A 19,253-nucleotide genomic window follows, 5' to 3' on the forward strand; every position below is an offset into this window, starting at 1 on the left:
CTATCCTCCCTTAAAATCTCCCTCCTATGTCAACTCTCCAACCCATATTCATGGCCAGCCCCTCGTGCCCTCACTACTCCCATCGTGTCAATCGCAGATAAAGCCATCTCTGACCACTTCCTTGTATCGCTCTCCATCCACATTCTCCTTCCACCCCCCTCAATCCTCTGTGTTCGCCTCTGGAAAAAACTCTCTCCTGACTCTCTTACAACTGCACTTATCAACTCCCAACCTTTGCCTTTGGCCCTCCATTCACCATGATATTTCTGTAGCTACTGATCTATTGATCTGCTCAATCACACCGTCACCACCACCTTTGATGCCCTAGTCCCTGTTAAAACAATTACTCTCTCTCACCCTGGCCATTCCCCCTGGTACAGCCCTGATCTTCGCTCCCTTAAGTCCAAGGGACGTAGATTTGGATGGATGTGGCGGACAACTGGTTTAGCCATTCACCGCTAGATCTGGCTGGACCACATAAAGCACTATCGGGTCCTGCTCTCGTCTGCCAAAATCGCTCACTATTCCAGAATCAATCTGGAATGTAAAGATAAATCCCAACTTCTATTCTCCACTGGTAGCTGTCTTTTTAAACCCCTCTCCCCAGTCTCCACCCTCACCTCTGACAATAAGTGTGTGGAGCTCATGTACACCTTTGTCTCTAAGATTGAGACCATCCGTTTGGCTGCCTCTGCCTCTTCCCTTCCTTTCCCGAGCCCACCGGGCCAAACTTCCTCTAATGAAGCCCCCTGCCCTAGCTTGACCTCACATCTTTCTCCAGTTTCTCTCCGATCTCCCTTCATGACCGTTCTGAGCTCATCCTGTCCATGAGATGACAACAACAATAACAGCAACTTGCATTTATATAGCACCTTTAACGTAGTGAAAAGTCCCAAGGCACTTCACAGGAGTATTATGAGATAAACTTTTGATACCCAGCCGCCTAAGTAGAAATTAGCGCAGGAAGTGGGTCTGATGGACAGGTTGAGCTCGGAAAGGTCAGTGGGGGAGATTGGGGAGAAACTGGAGAAAGACCCCTCTTATTTCTCATCTACATGTTGCCCCCATGGCAACATCATCCAGAAATACAGTGTCAGTTTTGTAAGATTTCTAAATCTCTGGCATTAAATTGTCAGCGAGATTGATTCTTTTAAAACAATTTGGAATAGTTTATTAAACACACACACATGCACATCTATCAGCAGTCATCAGCTATCCTACGCATCGACTTAATTACAATGTTACAATAATGATTTATAAAAAAATATATGTCACTTCCTCAGGCTGGCTGGCTGAGCACACGGCCTGCTGTTTTGGCTGGTCTTGAGCGGGCGGTTTGCCGTGTGCTCAGGAGAGAAGAGAGAGAGAGCAATCTATGCTTGGGGTTTTATATCCCTTAAGTCCATTGTTCCTCAGAAAGCCCCAGGATTGGGTCTTGGTTCCAGGGCAGTTCCTTATTGGCTCTCCTCACACATGTGTCTGTCTGGAGGACCCAGTGCCATACCTTGATTAGGTCAATGGCTTTCCAATGAACATGCTTTCTAGTTTGGTAAGTTTCAAAATCATGGAGACATGAACTTGGGGAAGGTATCCATTTTGTCTCTTCAAACTGCAGCCTTTCCAAGAAATCTACACTTGCAACATTTATACATACACAGAATCAATTTTGTCATTACTAAACACTTTTATTCTTACAGTTTCCACATGTCCGCTGATGACACCCAGCTCTACCTCAACAGCACTTCTCTCGACCCCTTCTCAGTCTCTAACTTGTCAGACTGCTTGTCCGACATCCAGTTCTAGATGAGCAGACATTTTCTCCAGTTGGAAAGACCAAAGTCATTGTTTTCGGTCCCCACCACAAACTCTGTTCCCTAGCCACTGACGCCATCCCTCTCCTCATCTTCAGTCTAAGGCTGAACCACACTGTTTGCAACCTTGGTGTCCTATTTGACCCAAAAATGAGCTCTCGACTACATATCCACAGCATAACTAAGACCGACTATTTCCACCTCCGTAACATCGCCCGTCTCTGCCATTGCCTCAGCTCATCCAAGCCTTTGATACCTCTAGACTTGACTATTCCAACGTACTCCTGGCTGGCCTCCCACATTCTACCCTACATAAACTAGAGGTGATCCAAAACTCGGCTGCCCGTGTCCTAACTCGCACCAAGTCCCGCTCACCCATCACCCCTGTGCTCGGTGACCTACATTGGCTTCCGGTTAAGTAACGCCTTGACTTCAAAATTCTTGTCCTTATTTTCAAATCCCTCCATGGCCTTGCCCCTCCCTATCGCTGTAATCGCCACCAGCCCCACAACCCCCGGGATGTATGCACTTCTCTAATTCTGCCCTCCTGAGCATCCCTGATTATAATCGCTCAACCATTGGTTGCCGTGCCTTCTGTTGCCTCGGCCCCAAGCTCTGGAACTCCCTGCCTAAACCTCTCCACCTCTTGAGCTCTCTTTCCTCCTTCAAGATGCTCCTTAAAACATACAGGTGCAGCATCCAAAATCCAGAGTTCCGGAATCCGTAATGTTCCGGACCACGGAAGAGTTGTCCGGAATCCGGACCCAGCGACCTCGAGGACCCGCTACTGCCCAACCCTAGGCCTCGCCTCACCGCCGCCGCTGCTGTCTGACCTCAGGCCTCGTCTCACCGCCCTTCGCCTCACCGCTGCCGCTGCCCAACCTCAGGCCTCGTCTCACCGCCCTTCGCCTCATCGCTGCCGCTGCCCGACCTCTGGCCTCGCCTTGCCGCTGCCCGACCTCGATGCCTCCTCACTGGCCCACCCGAACACCACCTCCGCGATGGGGCCTCCCAACCAGCTCCTCCTCGGCGGAGCCCCACCCGAACAACTCCACTTCAGCGGGCCCACCTGCACACTTCCTCCTCGGCGGGACCCTGCCTGAACATGACCTCCTTGGTGGGGCCCGCTCGAACACTTCGTCGGCGGGCCCACCCGAACACTTCCACCTCCGTAACATCGCCCGTCTCTGCCATTGCCTCAGCTCATCCAAGCCTTTGATACCTCTAGACTTGACTATTCCAACGTACTCCTGGCTGGCCTCCCACATTCTACCCTACATAAACTAGAGGTGATCCAAAACTCGGCTGCCCGTGTCCCACCCGAACATTTCCTCGGAGGCGCGACCCGCCCGACAACCTCATCGATGGGGCCGGCGACCCGAACAGCTCCTCGGCGAGCACACCTCCACCCGTTCCCCCACCCCCGCCCCACCCCCCCTTTCTGATGTTCCAAAATCCGGAAATACCCGAACTTGGGCTCGGGTGTTTCCGGATTCGTGACATCAGAAAGACGTTCCAAAATCCGGAAAAACGCAGAATCCAGAACGGCCTCGGTCCCGAGGGTTCTGGATTCAGAACGCTGCACCTGTACTTTCTTGACCAAGCATTTGGTCACCTGCGCTCATTTCTTCTTGTGTGGCTCGGTGTCAAATTTTTAATCTCATTGTACTCCTGTGAAGCGCCTTGGGACATTTCACTACGTTATCATCATCATAGGCAGTCCCTCAGGATCGAGGAAGACTTTCTTCCACTCTTAGCATGAGTTCTTAGGTGACTGAACAGTCCAATACGAGAACCACAGTTTCTGTCACAGGTCGGACAGATAGTCGTTGAGGGAAAGGGTGGGCAGGGAGCTTGGTTTGCCGCATGCTCCTTCTGTTGCCTGCGCTTGATTTCTGCATGCTCTCAGCGACGAGACTCGAGGAGCTCAGCGCCTTCCCGAATGCACTTCCTCCACTTAGGGCGGTCTTTGGCCAAAGACTTCCAGGTGTCAGTGGGGATGTCGCACTTTATCAGGGAGGCTTTGAGGGTGTCCTTGTAACGTTTCCTCTGCCCGCCTTTGGCTCATTTGCCGTGGACGGGTTTGAGTAGAGTGCTTGCTTTGGGAGTCTCGTGTCTGGCATGTGAACTATGTGGCCTGCCCAGCGGAGCTGATCAAGTGTGGTCAGTGCTTCAATGCTGGGGATGTTGGCCTGGACCAGGACGCTAATGTTTGTGCGTCTGTCCTCCAAGGGGATTTGCAGGATCTTGCGGAGACGTCGCTGGTGGTATTTCTCCAGCGACCTGAGATGTCTACTGTACATGGTCCACGTCTCTGAGCCATACAGGAGTGTGGGTATTACTACGGCCCTGTAGACCATGAGCTTGGTGACAGTTTTGAGGGACTGATCTTCAAACACACTTTTCCTCAGACGGCCGAAAGCTGCACTGGCACACTGGAGGCGGTGTTGGATCTCATCATCAATGCCTGCTCTTGTTGATAGGAGGCTCCCGAGATAGGGGAAGTGGTCCACGTTGTCCAGGGCCATGCTGTGGATCTTGATGTTTGGGGGGCAGTGCTGTGCAGTGAGGACAGGCTGGTGTCGGACCTTTGTCTTACTAATGTTTAGCGTAAGGCCCATGTTTTTATATGCCTCATAAATACGTCGACTATGTCCTGGAATTCAGCCTCTGCACAGACACAGGCGTCGTCCGTGTATTGTAGCTCGACGACAGATGTTGGAGTGGTCTTGGACCTGGCCTGGAGACGGCGAAGGTTGAACAGCTTCCCACTGGTTCTGTAGTTTAGTTCCACTCCAGCGGGGAGCTTATCAACTGTGAGGTGAAGCATGGCAGCGAGGAAGACTGAGAAGAGGGTTGGGGCGAAGATGCAACGCTGCTTGACCCTGGTCCGGACATGAATTGGGTCTGTCATGGATCTGTTGGTGAGGATCCTGGTTTGCATGTCGTCGTGGAGCAGGCGGAGTATGGTGATATACTTTTGGGGGCATCTGAAATGGAGGAGGACGCTCCATAGACCCTCACGGTTGACAGTGTCAAAGGCCTTTGTAAGGTCGAAGAAGATCATATATAAGGGCTGGTGCTGTTCCCTGCATTTTTCCTGCAGCTGTTGCGCTGCAAAAATCATGTCCATTGTGCCCCGGAGGGGACGAAATCCGCACTGCGACTCCGGGAGCAGCTCCTCGGCCACGGGGAGAAGACGATTGAGAAAGAGGTGCTATATAAATACAAGTTGTTGTTGTGTGACGTCACATATTGTATTGGCATTTCTAGTACAAACCCCTCAACTGACTCCGTCCACGCTTATCCCAGGCAGCCATCTGTATCGAGCAAATAACTAACATAAGAACATAAGAAATAGGAGCAAATAACCATTTGCCATTACCATTGAACTGAATTACAAAGGCGCTGCTTATAACCCATTCAGGGGGGCCAGCTATTTTAATCTCTTTGCAGCTCGATAAAGTGTGATTAAATGCTGATAAACATTTACCTGAGCAGCTGAGTGCCTCAGAGTGCTGTCCATCCTCTTTATCTGTTTTTAATGCCCCAGGAACCGTTGATTGAAGCTGCCCAAAGTCTCCACTTTCCGTCTCCCACAGTTGTTAACACTGTGAGCAGCTGATGGAGACTTCAGGCAGCTTCAATCAGCTGTTCATTAAATACAGATAACATCAACTTGCATTTATATAGTGCCTTTAGCATCGTAAAACATCCGCAGGCACTTCACACAAGTGTTAGCAAACAAAATTTGACATCGAGCCACATATATCAAAACAGGTGGCGAAAAGCTTAGAGGTAGGTTTTAAGGAGCGTCATAAAGGAAGAGGAAATGGTGGAGAGATTTAGGGAGGGGATTCTAGAGCTTACGACCTCGGTGGCTGAAGGTATGCCTGCCAGTGATGGAGTGATTAAAATCGGGGATGCGCAAGAGGCCAGAGGTGGAGGAGGGCAGAGATCTCAGAGGATTGTAGGGCTGGAAGAGGTTACAGAGATAGGGAGGGGCGAGACCATAGAGGGAATTCAAAACAAGGATGAGAATTTTAAAATTGAGGCATTGCCAGACCGGGAGCCAATGTAGGTCAGCGAGCATAGAGGCGATGGGTGAATGGGACTTGGTGTGAGTTAGGATATGGGCAGCAGAGTTTTGGATGAGCTGAAGATTACGGAGGGGGGAGGGTGGGAGCCTGGCCAAGGGAGCATTGGAATAGTTGCGTCTCGGGGTGACAGAAACATGGACGAGAGTTTCAGCAGCAGATGAGCTGAGGTAGGGATGGAGACGGGTGATATTACGGAGCTGAATGTAAGCGGTCTTGGTGATGGAATAGATCGGGGATCGGAAACTCACCCCGGGGTCAAATAGGATGCCAAAGTTACGAACGGTCTGGTTAAGCCTCAGACAGTGACCAGGAAAAGGGATTAAGTCAGTGGCCAGGGAACAATGGCTTCGGGCTTCCCATAATTCAGTTGGAGAACATTTCTGCTCATCCAGTACTGGATGTCGAACAAGCAGCTTGATGAGGCAATGGAGGGGTTGGGAGAGGTGGCAGTGAAGTAGGGCTGGATTTCCTCAGCATACATGTCGAAACTGATGTGATTTCGGAAGATGTTGTCAAGGGACAGCATGTAGATGATCAGTATGGCATCCATTTAAATACATAATTATCTGATTTTGGATCAACTTAGCATCATGTAATACAGTCCCAAGCACTTTTAAACTACATTAGGGATTACTTCCTCAAAATCATAGGCACCAGGGAATCCGGTGGAATCAGTGTCCATTGTGTATAGCGGGAAAATTGCAACGGGGACGGTACTGATTAAGATGAATAACTCTGGAAAGCACCAGTTTATTCTTGATGTCTTTATGGCAATGACCATATTTACAGATTTTGCTTAGTTGCTTTTGAAGTTAGTTTTCTCTCATCTCTCAGGATATTAACTTTAATAGAATGCTTGCATAAACCTGTGGAAACTAAGATGTCCAGCCTCGAAAGCAGTCACTTGGTTTCTTTCGGTGGAAAGGCATTTCAGACAGTGTCAGCTGTGGCTCAGTGGGTAGTACTCAGCTTCTCAGTCAGAAGGTTGTGGGTTCAAGTCCCACTCCAGGGACTTGAGCACATAAATCTAGGCTGACACTCCAGTTCAGTGCTGAGGGAGTGCTGCACTGTCGCAGATGCTGTATTTCAGATGAAATGTTAAACCAAGACGCCTGCTCTCTCAAGTGAACATAAAAGATCCCATGGCACTATTTTGAAGCAGAGCAGGGGAGTTATCCCCGGTATCCTGGCCAATATTTATCTCTCAATCAACATAAACAAAAAAATAGATTATCTGGTCATTATCACATTGTTGTTTGTGGGAGCTTGCTGTGTGCAAATTGGCTGCCGCGATTCCTACATTACAACAGTGACTACACGCCAAAAGTATTTCATTTGCTGTAAAGGGCTTTGAGACGTCCGGTGGTTGTGAAAGGCGCCACATAAATGCATGTCTTTCTTTCTGTGAAACACTTGCAAACTAAGCATGCATGAACTGTGGTTGTTGGAGGTCAATCATCCCAGCCCCAGGACATCGCTGCACGAGTTCCTCAGGGCAGTGTCCTAGGCCCAACCATCTTCAGTTGCTTCATCAATGACCTCCCCTCCATCATAAGGTCAGAAGTGGGGATGTTTGCTGTTGATTGCACAGTGTTCAGTTCCATTCACAACTCCTCAGATAATGAAGCAGTCCGTGCCCACATGCAGCATGACCTGGACGAAATTTAGGCTCGGGCTGATAATCAGCAAGTAACATTCATGCCACACAAGTGTCAGTCAATGACCATCTCCAACAAGCGAGAGTCTAACCACCTCCCCTTGATATTCAACGGCATTACCATCGCCGAATTCCCCCACCATCAACATCCTGGGGGTCACCATTGACCAGAACCTTAACTGAACCAGCCACATAAATACTATGGTAACAAGAGCAGGTCATAGGCTGGGTATTCTGCAGAGAGTGTCTCACCTCCTGACTCCCCAAACCCGTTCCACCATGTACAAGACACAAGTTAGGAATGTGATGGAATACTCTCCACTTGCCTGGATGAGTGCAGTTCCAACAACACTCAAGAAGCTTGACACCTTCCAGGACAAAGCAGCCCGCTTGATTGGCACCCCATCCACCATCTTCAACACTCACTCCCTCCACCACCGTGGCTGCAGTGTGTACCATCTATAAGATGCACTGCAGCAAATTGCAACGGTTTCTTCGGCAGCAACTCCAAAACCCGTGACCTATACCACCTAGAAGGACAAGGGCAGCAGGTGCATGGGAACACCATCACCTGCAAGTAACCTCCAAGTTACACACCATCCTGACTTGGAAATATATTGCCGTTCCTCCTTCGTCGCTGGGTCAAACATTCCTTGAATTCCCTCCCTAACACCACTGTTGGGAGTACCTTCACCAGTTCAAGAAGGTGGCTCACCACCACTTCTCAAGGGCAATTGGGGATGGGCAATAAATGCTGGCCTTGCTAGCGATGCCCACATCCCGGAACGAATAAAAACAAAACTGAAGGTCTGTCATGTTGCAGAGAAAAACATAGTTAATGGAGACATTTTTTGTGCCGCTGTGCACTATGGGAAAGATGCAAAAATGGAAGTTACATTAACAAGTGTTATGTTGTATGTACACTCTGCTTTTGTCATACAGACAGTGCCGCCTGCATTTTTGGCCAAGAAATTAAGGTGCTAAAAGGCCTCCTATGTCTCCAACGTGGCAGGCAGGAAGCATGCGCTCATTATGAGCCGGAAGTGTGCCGGTCGCCATATTAGTAAACGATAAAAATTCGGCATGCCATGCCTGAAACAAGCGTCTGTCCCATTATATATGCAAATGAGTGGGCGAATGTCTGTTTGAGACCCCCACTGCAAGATTGGTTTGCTGTGAAGCAGCCAGTGTCCTTAAAGGGATTGCCTGTTAGGCCACAACCAACAAGGTAACATTTTAAAATGTACTTACCTGAGTGTGGAGCCGGGAGGGGTTCTCTGAAAATAATAATCAGCATTTCATAGTCGAGTCTGATACAAACCCTATCCTTCTGTCAGTGCATTTTGTATTACCAGTTGCATTTGAAGTTCAATTCAGCAATTTGTTTTTTGTTTGGTTGATGAATTTGACATATATAATGCTAGATCAGAATCTGAATGAACCATCTTTTACTGGTGCTGAATATTGTGAGGCTCTTCATTATGGCCCATGGAGTTGTAAACGCATTTTACATTCTCTCGTCAATGTGACTGCCTCAAACGCATTCCATCTCTTGCTGTAAACCTGTTGTATTATTGTTATTAAAATGTCTGCAGACAGAGACTTGTCAGGCTCTCCCAGCCCGGAGACCTGCCCAATTACTGCAGACATGTCACAAACACATTGCAGTATATTATTTTCCCTTTAATTGTTTCAGTGAGTTGTAGTTTTCTGTAAGCAATGTTTGCTCATTTATTGAATTCACATTCCACCTACCTGCGTATTTCTGTAAACTGAGAAAGTCTGGCTGAGAAACAGTCATGGCTTGTTCAGCAGTGCCTTCGCTGCAAGCATGGCAGTCATAACCATTTTCCATCTCACTGCATCTCAACACACACTCTAAATAAGATCAGAACAGTGGCCTTCACTAGTGAGGGATTCAGGAAGACACAAGTATGAAAAATATATACTAGAAGATATGCTGTGACATTGGCTATGGTAAATCAGACGACACTATGTCTTATAAAAGCAGGATCATTATACCTTGTGTTGCACAAAGCATTTTTTCCGCGGTTGAAGTGGGGTTGTGTCTCTTTAAGACCACAAAATCTGATTGTAGTCTTGAATTATAGACCCATTCCTCTCCAGCACATTCTGTGCTCCATTGGAGGGGTATTGTTTCTTTGTGCATTAGTAGGTGATCGTAAACACAACAGAAAATATTTGGTTTTCTAGGGTAGGTTTTATGAATTTTTGCAAATTCCTGAGATGGGCGTCCAGCGATCGAAACTCCTCACTGGGAATTCACATTCGGCAAATCAACCATCCCTTCTCATTTTTTAAACAACAATTGTTTTACATCTGTGGCATTTGAAGTGGTTCGAACCAGAAACATGGACCGTGTACAGTAGACACCTCAAGTCGCTGGAAAAATACCAACGATGACTCCGCAAGATCCTACAACTCCCCTGGGAGGACAGACGCACCAACATTGGCGTCCTCATCCAGACCAACATCCCCCAGCATTGAAGCACTGACCACACTTGATCGGCAGGCCCCATCGTTCACATGCCAGACACGAGACTCCCAAAGCAAGAGCTCTACTTGGAGCTGCTTCATGGCAAACGAGCCAAAGGTGGACAGAGGAAACATTACAAGGACACCATCAAAGCCTCCCTGATAAAGTGCAACATCCCCATTGACACGTGGGAGTCCCTGGCTAAAGACCGCCCTAAGTGGAGGAAGTGCATCCGGGAGAGCGCTGAGCATCTCGAGTCTCGTCGTCGAGAGCATAAAGAAATCAAGCGCAGGCAACGGAAAGAGCGTGCGGCAAACCAGTCCCACCCAGCCCTTCCCTCAACGACTGTGCCACTTGTGACAAAGACTGTGGTTCTTGTATTGGTCTGTACAGCCACCTAAGAACTCATGCTTAGAGTGGAAGCAAGTCTTCCTCGATTCCGAGGGACTGCCTATGAGGTGATGGTTCAAACTCTAAACTTTTACATAAATAATATACTGGCAGATCTCCCATGGCATTATTCATAGTGATCATAGAACAGAATCATAGAATAATGATTGCGCGAATGTACTGTGTTATAACAATGCGCCGTTCCATTGGTCTTTTGGTTGTTCTCCTCGGAATTCCCACAGATTGGTGAGAGGGAAAGGAGGACAGGGAGTGGGGAAGAACGATCGCTGCTACCGAAATGAAGAAAATAAAAGTTTGATTGTTGCTGCTGAGCTGAGCCACGTCAGGAGAAGAAAGTAAAAATTACAAGTTGAATTAATATTTGTGCGCTGTCGAACTGAGCCAAGAGAGAAAGTTAGCATTTATGCGTCGGGGGAAAAGTGACTTGCTGCCGAACTGAAGAAAATAAAAATTAAAAGTTGAATTGGTTTTGAACATTTATGTGAAAACTTCCGGTTAGTTGGCAGCATTCAGTCCGGATTAACAAGTGTGACTGAGAATTTGTGGTTGGCGAAGTATTACAGGAAGTGACATTTACTGGAGATGTGTGCTATACACAAGGCTTTTAATATGCAGAGTGAGTATTGACACCACTGTTCAAACACAGCCAACAAGTTGGAGGTGCGGTGGGACTTACGGCAGGATTTGAAGCAGACACCCAACAGAGAGTTGGGATAAACGGATAATTTTCCAGTTAGCAAACAGTAATTAGTGGGGTGCCACAGGGATCGGTGCTGGGGCCTCAGTTATTTACAATCTATATTAATGACTTGGATGAAGGGACTGAGTGTATTGTAGTCAAGTTTGCAGATGATACAAAGATGGGTGGGAAAGCAAATTGTGAGGAGGACACAAAAAATCTGCAAAGGGATATAGACAGATTAAGTGAGTGGGCAAAAATTTGCCAGATGGAGTACAATGTGGAAAAATCTGAGGTTATCCGCTTTTGCAGAAAAAATAGAAAAGCAAATTATAATTTAAATGGAGAAAAATTGCAAAGTGCTGCAGTACAGAGGGACCTGGGAGTCCTTGCGCATGAAAAACAAAAAGTTAGTATGCAGGTACAGCAAGTAATTAGGAACGCAAATATAATGGCCTTTATTGCAAGGGGGATAGAGTATTAAAGCACCAAAGTCCTGCTACAACTGTACAGGGTATTGATGAAGCCAGACCTGGAGTACTGTGTACAGTTTTGGTCTCCATATTTAAGGAAGGATATACTTGCATTGGAGGCTGTTCAGAAAAGATTCACTCGGTTGATTCTGGAGATCAGGGGGTTGACTTATGAAGGTAGGTTGGGTCTATACTCATTGGTGTTCAGAAGAATGAGAGGTGATCTTATCGAAACATATAAGATAATGAAGGGGCCCAACAAGGTGGATGCAGAGAGGATATTTCCACTCATAGGGGAAACTAAAACTAGGGGACATAGTCTCAGAATAAGGGACCGCCCATTTAAAACTGAGTTGAGGAGGAATTTCTTCTCTCAGAGGGTTATAAATCTGTGGAATTCTCGGCTCCAGAGAGCTGTTGAGGCTGGGTCATTGAATATATTTAAGGCAGAGATAGACATATTTTTGAGGGATAAGGGAATAAAGGGTTATGGGGAGCGGGCAGGGAAGTGGAGCTGAGTCCATGATCAATTCAGCCATGATATTAAATGGTGGAGCAGGCTCGAGGGGTCAAGTGGCCTACTCCTGCTCCTATTGCTTATGTTCTTAGAATCTGAAAAAGCTGGGAACACTCAGCAGGTCAGAAAGCATCCGTGGGGAAAGAAGCAGAGTTAACCGTTCAAGTCTGTCACCCTTCATCAAAACTGGAAAAGTTGGAGATGTAACAGATTTTAACCAGGTGTGCAGAGGCAGGGAAAGTGGGGAGGGAGGAATGAACAAAAGGGACGGTCTGTGATCGGGTGGAAGGTAGGAGTAGTTAAAAGTTGTAAATGGGAATGGCAGAATCATAAACAGCTGCCGCCTGAAAAACTAAGGGCAGAGGTTATGATTTGAAATTTTTGAACTCAATGTTGAGTCCAGAAGGCTGTAAAGTGCCTAATCGAACGATGAGGTGCTGTTCCTCGAGCTTACATTGAGTTTCGTTGGAACAGTGTAAGAGGCCGAGGACAGAGAGGTTAGAGTGCGAGTGGAACGGAGAATTAAAGTGACAGGCAACCGGAAGCTCGGGGTTACCCTTACGGACTGAATGGAGGTGTTCCACAAAGCAGTTAACCAATCAACGTTTGGTCTCTCCAATCTAAAGACAACATCATGAGCAGCGAATACAGTATACTAAATTGCAAGAAGCAGCAGTAAATCACTGTTTCAGCTGGAAGGAATGTTTGGGGCGGAAGGGGGGAGATAAAGGGGCAGGTATTGCATCTCCTGCGCTTGCATGAGAAGGTGCTGTGGGAAGGGGAGGGGGTGCTGGGAGTGATTGTGGAATGGACCAGGGTGTCTCGAAGGGAGCGGTCCCTTCGGAATGCTGGGAGGGAAGGGGAAGATGTAATTGGTGGTGGGATCATGTTGGAGGTGGCGGAAATGGCGGAGGATGATCTGTTGAATGTGGAGGTTGATGGGGTGAAAGGTGAGGACGAGGGAAACTCTATTGTGGTTCTGGGAGAGAGGGGAAGAGGTGAGAGTAGAAGTGCGGGAAATGGCACGAATACGGTCGAGGGCCATGTTAATCACGGTAGAGCGGAATCCTCGGTTGAGGAAAAGGGAATACATATCAGAAGTTCTAGTCTGGAAGGTGGCATCGTCAGAACAGATGCGCCTGAGACGGAGAAACTGTGAGTATGGAATAGAGGGCTCAATTTTGGCCATGACTTGCTCCAATTTTTTTGGAGTAAGTTGGTTTTTCTGGCGTAAGTTTAAAAAACTCCACTTTCCCCAATAAACTTGCTCCAGAGTAACTCAGTTAGATACGATTTTTTTTAGTTGAGTTTTTTTTCAAAAGAGGGTGTTCCCAGCCAGTTTTGGCCATTTATGCCACTTTGGCCAGCTAAAACTTACTCCAAATCGACTTAGGTCAGCGTTTGTGGCCAGCTCTGAAAAACCATGCGGGCAGTTAAGAAATCAGCGCAGGTTAGTACTTATAAAGCACTAAACAAAGCACAAAAAGTAATAAGCATTCAATAAAAAATAAAGAACTGAAGTTAAAAATTGAATTAACAAATAAAGAACTGAAGTAAATCCTACCTTCAACTAAACTCGGCAGCGGCCGGCCTGTGCGGAGGCCATTCGGTCTGGGATAGGGGCGGCAAGACGCACACCGGGAGGCTAGGCTCAACGCGGCATCTGTGAACTGGGGGAGCGGTGGGGAAAGAGAGATCCACAGCAGCATCGGTGAAGGGGGAGAGAAATCCTCAGCGGGCCCGCCCCGGCTAGTGTGGGAAACCATTCGGCCAGGGATAGGGGCAGTGAGCATCGGGTGTTGCTCACAGCCTGCAGGACGCGCTGGGAGGGCACGGAGCATGTGCACAGTCTCCACTGCGCATGTGGACAGCTGCCGGCACTGTTTTCGGTGCAGGACTGTAGCTCCGCACCCGCACGCCACTATATACGCCGCGCCAGGACCCAGGGCACTCGGCAGAGCGACCAGGATGGGGGCACATTTTTTCGGCGCCGTTTCCAGCGCACAAAAGTCAGCGCATCTCGGGTGAGTGCGCCGAAAAAAGGGGTTGGGGAAAATTGAGCCCATTGCCCGAACAGGAAGCCAGGTGGGAGGAAGTGTAGCCCAGGTAGCGATGGGAGTCAGTGAGCTTTTAGTGGATATTGGTCGATAGGCCATCCCCAGAAATGGAGACAGAGAAGTCGAGGAAGGGAAGGGTAGAGTTGGAGATGGACCATGTGAAGGTGAGGAAAGGGTGGAAATTGGAAGCAAAGTGCATGAAATTTTCTAGTTCTGGGCGAGATGGAACCAATACAGTCATTAATGTACCAAAAAAAGAGGTGAGGGAGGGGAGCTGAGTAGGACTGGAGCAATCTGTTATATCTCTAACTTTTCCAGTTCTGACGAAAAGTCACAGACCTGAAACGTTAGGTCTGTTTCTCTCTCCACGGATGCTGTCTGGCCTGCTGAGTGTTCCCAGCATTTTCTGTTTTTGTTTTGGATTCCAACATCCGCAGTACATTGCTGTTGTACCAAACAGAATCTATTTGTCAACTTGAGCAATATTGTAAACAGGCGTTGTTGGTAGGCTAGTCTAAAAAGCACAGCTGCTGTCAAGGTTCCAGGTACACATTGTAACACTGCAAACTGGTGTGTGTGGTTGATGCTCTGAACTTTACAGTATAATACCTTAACACAACTGAAAATGACTAATGAGAAGCACTGTGTTTTCTGACGCAGCTACCAGCTACCAAGTGGCTACAAGCCAGCTCCGATGGACCTGAGCCACATCAAATTAACCTCAACCCAGGAGGCCATGGTGGATAAACTGGCAGAGAACGCCCACAATGTCTGGGCTAGGGACCGCATCAGGCAGGGCTGGACCTATGGCATTCAGCAGGTAAGCTGTATCCTGCCGGTTTTTGCAATGAATGTCATAATCCTAAATTATTGCCTCAAGGGACTTGCTGCTGATTTGACAGAATGGAAACTATGAAAGTTTCAATAGCTTTTGCATTTTTAATGAGCCCATTGCCAGCTGAATATGAGACTGCAGCACGCTGATCCATCTTTCAGGCTGCAGACCTGGTGCAGTTGCAGAGACATGCATTTATCTTTAACACTGCATTTATACTGCAGAACTGCTTCAGTGGGGTGGGTGGACAGGAAATGGGAGGGTCTGGCCTTCAGCAGCTAGATTTACTTGCCTTGGTAGTTTTAAAGTTGTAAACCATGAATCTTTGGAATTCCCTACCCAGAGAGCTGTGGAGGCTGGGTCATTGAATATACTTAAGTTGGAGATAGACAGATTTTTGAACGATAAGGGTTATGGGGAGCGGACGAGGAATTGACGTCGAGGCCAGGATCAGATCAGCCATGATCTTGTTGAATGGCAGAGCAGGCTCGAGGGGTTAAATGGCCTACTCCTGCTCCTATTTCTTACAAACCGTGACCATTCCCTGGGGACCATCACCGTTTCCACGGTTCAGGCTAGAAACAGCAAAACAACAACTTGTATTTATATAGCGCCTTTAACGTAGTTACACATCCCAAGGTGCTTCAGGCACTCGATGTGCTGCCAGCTACAAAAACACTCTGTTGTTGGTGGAAAGCTGCTTTGGATTCATGCTACCGGCAGAGCCAGTGCTGCATTTCAGCCCTGGGCTGGTGCACGCCACATTGTTTTACAGATAGGCGGAACTGTGGTGGAGCCAGCCTGAATCATAGAGCCAATGCACAGCAGAGGTGCCAACCGCCCTGACTGCAGGCAGGAAAATCAATTTCCCCACCCTGCAGTCTTAGGGCCTTTAATGATCCCTCAGTGTAACTCACACCTGCCCTCAGCTGTCCTCAATACTGGCCAGGACACAGTTTCCAGGAACTCACGCAGACACATTGCTGAAACAGTCTCTGGATGCAGGGAGGGTAGGTGAAAGTCTTTCTGATTCCCTTGACTGGATTTTTGGACTAGATCTGACACAGGGCAGAAATCTGATGCATCTGGATTCTGCTGCAAATTCCACCTCTCCATCCACTACCCCCACCTCCCCCACACACACACACACACACACACACACACACACACACACACACAGGCACACAGGCACACTGTCACTCTACACACTACCTGACTCTTCAGCACTCAGCTTTCAGCACCATGCCTCAGGAATGCCTTGGAAGCGGTTCAGTGCAAATTCACCAGAGCATAATGGGTTAAATTATGAGTACAGATTGCATAGATTTGGTTTGCATTCCCTTTAATTTAGAAGGTTGAGGCGTGATCCAACTGAGGCGTTTGAAATGGATAAGAATTTCGATCGGAATTCGCTAGAGTAGATACAGGGAAGCTTTTTTCCTCTTTTTTTTTTCCCTCCTCCAGAACAAGAGAGCATAATCTTAAAATTAGAGCTAGGCTATTCAGGAGTGAAATCAGGAAGCACTTATTCACACAAGGGATAGTGGAAATCTGGAATTTTCTTCTCCAAAAGATTGTGGATGCTGGGCCAATTGAAATTTTCAAGATTGAGATGGACAGATTTTTATTCGGTAGGTCAGTCATGGGATTCGGAACACAGGCGGGCGAATGGAGTTGAGGTACAGATCACCCACGATCTCATTGAATGACGGAACAGGCTCGATGGGTTGAATGGCCTCTCCTGTCTCTCTCTCTACAATGTTCCTTGGAATCTTAGCTCCATATATTTCAAGTATTTTATTTTTAGTGCAATGAAATTACAGTGCTTCTCAGCAATTATTTCCCCTTTTCTTCTGGAAGATGTTTTCTTGGTGCTGGTCGCCTGTAGTATTTCACTACTGCCAAAGGAGCACCAAAAGAAAACGTTTACCTTACTGAGAAGGGCTTTGGGCAGAGAATGATGTGGCAGTAGAACCTCCAGAATTGATACTGGCAAAGTATCAGGGTTATTAGGTCACATTGTCTGTAAGCAGCAGGTTCAATGCAATAACATTTGAATGATAGAATTGCAGACAATGATGGAACTTAGCTAGTTTTATTTGCAAATACAGAAGTTTTTCTTTTCTTTAAAGTTCCAACTCTCCCACTGGCGTATTGGATAAATGCACCACACAAATGGAACTAAGATGAGGTCGGGGCTGGGACCAGCCAACAAGTACTTGTGATCTCCTCCCCCGAGATCACAAGCCAAAGATTGGGAACTGTGCATTATTAGGCTACATATTTCCCTGACTGCTATATAAAAAAATAAATTCATAACATGAGATAGTAGGAGAAATAAAAGACATCTTGTCTGATCTGGCTTACCACATCATGTATAGAACCTGCTCAGACAATCTGCACTTCCATGATAAGAAAGAAAGACAGACTGAATGACTTACATTTATATAGCACCTCTTGCAATTTTAAGAGGTCCCAAAATCCTTTACAGCCAATGAAGCACTTTTTGAAGTGTAGTCACTGTTGCAATGCAGGGAAATGCGGCAGCCAATTTGTGCTCAGCAAGATCTCACAAGCAATAATGAGATAAGTGGCCAGATAATCTGTTTTTTAGTTATGTTTTTTGAGTGATAAATATTGGCCAGAACACACGGGAGAACTCCCCTGCTCTTTTTCAAATAGTGCCATGGGATCTTTTCTCATTTGAGAGGACAGAGGGGGCCTCAGTTTAACATCTCCAAAAGATGCACCTCCGATAGTGCAGTAATACACTAAAGTGTCAGCCTGGAATATGTGCTCAATCTCTGGAATGCGGGCTTGAACCTTCTGACTCAGAAATGTCAAACCCACGTGCCTGCCTTCAGAGGTGAGAGAACTACCTCAGCCAAGGGTGACACCATTTTATTGTTCAGATAAATGAATATCCACCATGAAATATGGATGTCATAGAGAGACTGGTAAACAAATGAAAACCCACTACGTACATTTAAACTCTTCTTCCTATCAGACAACAATTCCTGATATTGACACCCATGTACTCAGCTCTGTGCACAAACTACGCAACTATAAGGACATTTTACTTGCTCTGCCACACAATATACAAAGGTAATAGAATTATAGACAAGTTACCAGGGAAGGACATTCAAGTGACAGCAAAAATGGGTTTGAGGGTTCAGGTGCATTTCTGAAGAGAGATGCAATTGAGGAATATGGTAATAAGGCAGGCACGTGGCTTTGACATTCATAAAGAAAGAAAGGGTAGTTGGACCTAATGTCCTTTACCTGTTCCTAAAAATAATTATGTTCAAATGAATTGTATGTGTATTTTTCGACTTCTACCACATCTGCTTTGTATGGAACTATGTTTATACGGTGGTCCTTAAAAGTGAAGTTCGAACAGCAGTTCAGATTTCAATGTAGATATGGAAATTAATATGCAAGGAGAGTTTTGATTAATTATACATATTAATAATTCTGTTGTGTTAAAATAAAACTTCATTAATATGAAACAATTGCAGTATTTCAATAAAGCAAGTCATTTATCTGTCACAAAGAAATTATTGGGGCACAGATCGCACCTTCAAGATCAAAGTTTAAAGGACTTGAAATATTAGAATGATTTATCTTACAACTTCATATGATTTAATATCCATTAAAAATACACTCTATTTGATTAAAAAGTATATTATAAGTCATCCCCTTTTGCACTCTGTCAACTAACAGCAGACGGGCAGTTAAAATTTATTTAGTACTGTGAAGAATTATGATTGCATTTTATGACATTTCCCATTATGTTGAAAAAAATTAAGTATTAGCAGCAACTGCCTCTGTGCCTGAAGTAACATAAGAAATGGGAGCAGGAGTAGGCCATACTGCCCCTCGAGCCTAATCCGCCATTTAATACGATCATGGCTGATCCGATCATGGACTCAGGTCCACTTCCCTGCCTGTAGGCAAAATGGAAACGATCCCATTTCACTCTCACCAGTGCCAATGCGAATCTGGTGCTGTAATGTACGCACCTGTGAGTATGCTCACAGCTTCAACGGGGTACTTGTTTGAAAGTGTTTGGAGTGTTCCCCCCCCCCCGCCCCTTAATCAGGGGACACCTGTTTTAATGATTTAATTGTCTTACAACAAAAGAGTTGTAGAGCTGTTGTGGGGGCCATCAGCCGGTCCAGGCAGTGGGCGGTCGAGGGGGTCGTTCAGCCCAACT

The 19,253-nt window shown here is 46.8% G+C and overlaps 1 protein-coding gene across 1 annotated transcript in view; it reads left to right on the forward strand.

Moving 5' to 3' along the window:
• ryr2a (ryanodine receptor 2a (cardiac)) overlaps positions 1-19,253 on the forward strand; it is a 924,147-nt gene that overhangs the window by 379,463 nt on the left and 525,431 nt on the right. The window contains exon 26 of the mRNA XM_070890953.1: positions 14,863-15,022. Within this exon, the coding sequence (XP_070747054.1) occupies positions 14,863-15,022 (160 nt within the window). The remainder of the gene's footprint in view (positions 1-14,862; positions 15,023-19,253) is intronic.

Source organism: Pristiophorus japonicus, chromosome 9 (assembly GCF_044704955.1).
Source record: "Pristiophorus japonicus isolate sPriJap1 chromosome 9, sPriJap1.hap1, whole genome shotgun sequence".
Lineage (NCBI taxonomy): Eukaryota > Metazoa > Chordata > Chondrichthyes > Pristiophoridae > Pristiophorus > Pristiophorus japonicus.